This window comes from Pinus tabuliformis, chromosome 8 (assembly GCF_031772625.1).
Source record: "Pinus tabuliformis cultivar Carrire ecotype Pingquan chromosome 8, CPIR1, whole genome shotgun sequence".
Taxonomy (NCBI): domain Eukaryota; kingdom Viridiplantae; phylum Streptophyta; class Pinopsida; order Pinales; family Pinaceae; genus Pinus; species Pinus tabuliformis.
Window position 1 is genome coordinate 1121408780 of NC_142294.1, and position 2229 is coordinate 1121411008.

At 45.4% G+C, this 2229-nt stretch overlaps 1 protein-coding gene across 1 annotated transcript; it reads left to right on the top strand.

Annotated features, from left to right (window-relative positions):
• Positions 1 to 314: 314 nt before the first annotated feature.
• Positions 315 to 1753, top strand: LOC149239277 (protein trichome birefringence-like 5). The gene is made up of 3 exons (XM_089369813.1): positions 315 to 967; positions 1061 to 1238; positions 1333 to 1753. Exons 1-3 carry the CDS (start codon positions 315 to 317, stop codon positions 1618 to 1620), a joined length of 1119 nt encoding a protein of 372 aa, XP_089225939.1. The 3' UTR covers positions 1621 to 1753.
• Positions 1754 to 2229: the final 476 nt, after the last annotated feature.

Consider the following 2229-nt stretch of genomic DNA (forward strand, 5'->3'; position numbering starts at 1 on the left):
ACAAGTGGTAAGTTGAACAATGTTGATGATGCTTTGAGCAGAGTAAATTTCATTGTGCAAGAATTAAGAGTTGGTGTTGTAGGATTTGAAGAAATGGTTGATATGTATAAAGATGATGCAGAATTCAAAGATATTTACGCCGTAAGGCGTTCCCTCTGAGAAGAACTCCCCTCCGTGCCGCCGTGTCTCGTTATGGGCCCTTAGATCGATTGTTAGACGATGGAATAAACTCCCGCCATTAGATCATCAACCATTTTAGAAACCAACCGTCAGCGAAGAGAGGCCAAGCGTCTGTAGATCAGATCAGATCGATCATGGAGAAGAAAGGAATTGGCATTGGCTTGAAGGGCAGCAATATTGTGAAGGTGGGATGCATCATTTTGGTTTTTGTGTGCTCTGCATTCGTATTGTGGGGTTACGATAACGAGCGATCGTTGCTCGACTTGCTGCTCTTAAAGAAGCGCGCGGAAACGGCCGGCTCCTCCAACGATTTCTCCATGCCCAAGGATGAGTTCGAATCTGCAGGGGGCACATTGAATATTGACAAGTCCAATTCAACACAGAAGGAGCAGCACTCTGTAGTGCAGCAGGGAACGAACGGTACTGCGATTAGTGCTTCAGATGGGTTAATTACAGGAACCGATCAACCTTCGGTAATCCATGATGATGAAGGCGTGAGTAAGGGAGACAGCAGTGTGGAACCTGTGAGGCCTCACGAAACAACGAATAGAACGGGAGATGAAGAGGAATCGGGAATTGGTGCAGGGAGAGCGAATGTAACAGCGCCTGATCCACAAACAGAGTGCGATTTGTTTACAGGAAGCTGGGTTTATGACGAGTCATACGTGCTATATTTGCCTGGGGAGTGCCCCTTCTCCAGCGCTGACTTCAATTGCCAAAGAAATGGCAGGAAAGATGCCAAATACCCCAGATGGCGATGGCAGCCCCGGGACTGCGACCTTGCCAGGTAGGCATTCGTCTTGAATCTTGATCTTGTTCTTGATAACTTCACAATTCATAAGCGATATGACCGTGATGATGTGCATACAATATGCCTCAGGTTCAATGCGTCGGAATTCCTGGAAAAGCTGAGGGGCAAGAGGCTTGTGTATGTGGGTGACTCAATTAGCAGGAACCAGTGGGAATCGATGCTGTGCATGCTCAGGCGTGCGGTGCCAGAGGGCGGTGGATCTTTCCGTGGCACCAATGGTGGCAGATCCGTCGCTTATGTTATACACGTTAGTCCACTTCCGTGATTTCCTCTGCACATATTAAGGCGTCATGATCTCCCGCTTTTCATTTGATGCATGCATGCATATGTTGTGTTTGCAGGCCTACAACTGTTCTGTGGAGCTCTCTTGGGCTCCATTTCTAGTTCGGCAACATAAGATTCCGGCGTCTATTAATGCAACTAGTAATACCACTACCAAAGAAAGTGAGACATTACAGATCGATACCATAGATGAGCTGGCACAAGACTGGAAGCAAGCTCATATTCTAGTTTTCAATACCGGACACTGGTGGACTCATCCAGAGCCTAACAAAGGGTACGCTGCTCCTTTCTTTTCTTCTTTTCCCTTACACTATCTATTTCACCTCTCTTTCACAAACAACATTTAATTTGTTCACATTTTGCCCACTCAAAAGGTTTAGGGACCTTTCTTTTTTGTTTTCCCTGTAAATTTAACTAAGACCATTTACAAAAAAGTTGAGTAGGATGGTTATAATAATTGGTTTCAAGCATTTCCTGTTTGTAAATATGAGGTTAGAATATGAGATCTGAGGTTGAATATACATGAGGTTAGAATATGAGATCTGAGGTTGAATATACATATATATATATATAAACACAGGATAAATTATTTTGAGGAGGGTGGGTTGGTCCATCCCCACATGGACGAGCCAGTAGCATTTGAGAAGGCATTGAGGACGTGGGCTACATGGGTGGATGCCAACATCGATCCGCTCCACACTCAAGTATTTTTTCAGAACCTATTCCCCTGTGCACTTCAAGTAATTACGCCGTAAGGCGTTCCCTCTGAGAGGAACTCCCCTCCGTGTCTCGTTATGGGCCCTTAGATCGATTGTTAGACGATGGAATAAACTCCAGCCATTAGATCATCAGCCTTTTTAGAAACCAAGCGTCAGCGAAGAGAGGCCAAGCGTCTGTGGATGGATGAGAGAGAACAACAATCTAAGGCACCTCGATCCCCTTCGATCTGAACATCA

What these genes read in the sequence shown, in the direction of transcription:
- LOC149239277 (XM_089369813.1), top strand. Translation starts at nt 315, where the DNA reads ATGGAGAAGAAAGGAATTGGCATTGGCTTGAAGGGCAGCAATATTGTG. An exon ending in CGGGACTGCGACCTTGCCAG is followed by an intron (nt 968 to 1,060) that starts GTAGGCATTCGT and finishes AATATGCCTCAG; the next exon opens with GTTCAATGCGTCGGAATTCC. An exon ending in CCGTCGCTTATGTTATACAC is followed by an intron (nt 1,239 to 1,332) that starts GTTAGTCCACTT and finishes TTGTGTTTGCAG; the next exon opens with GCCTACAACTGTTCTGTGGA.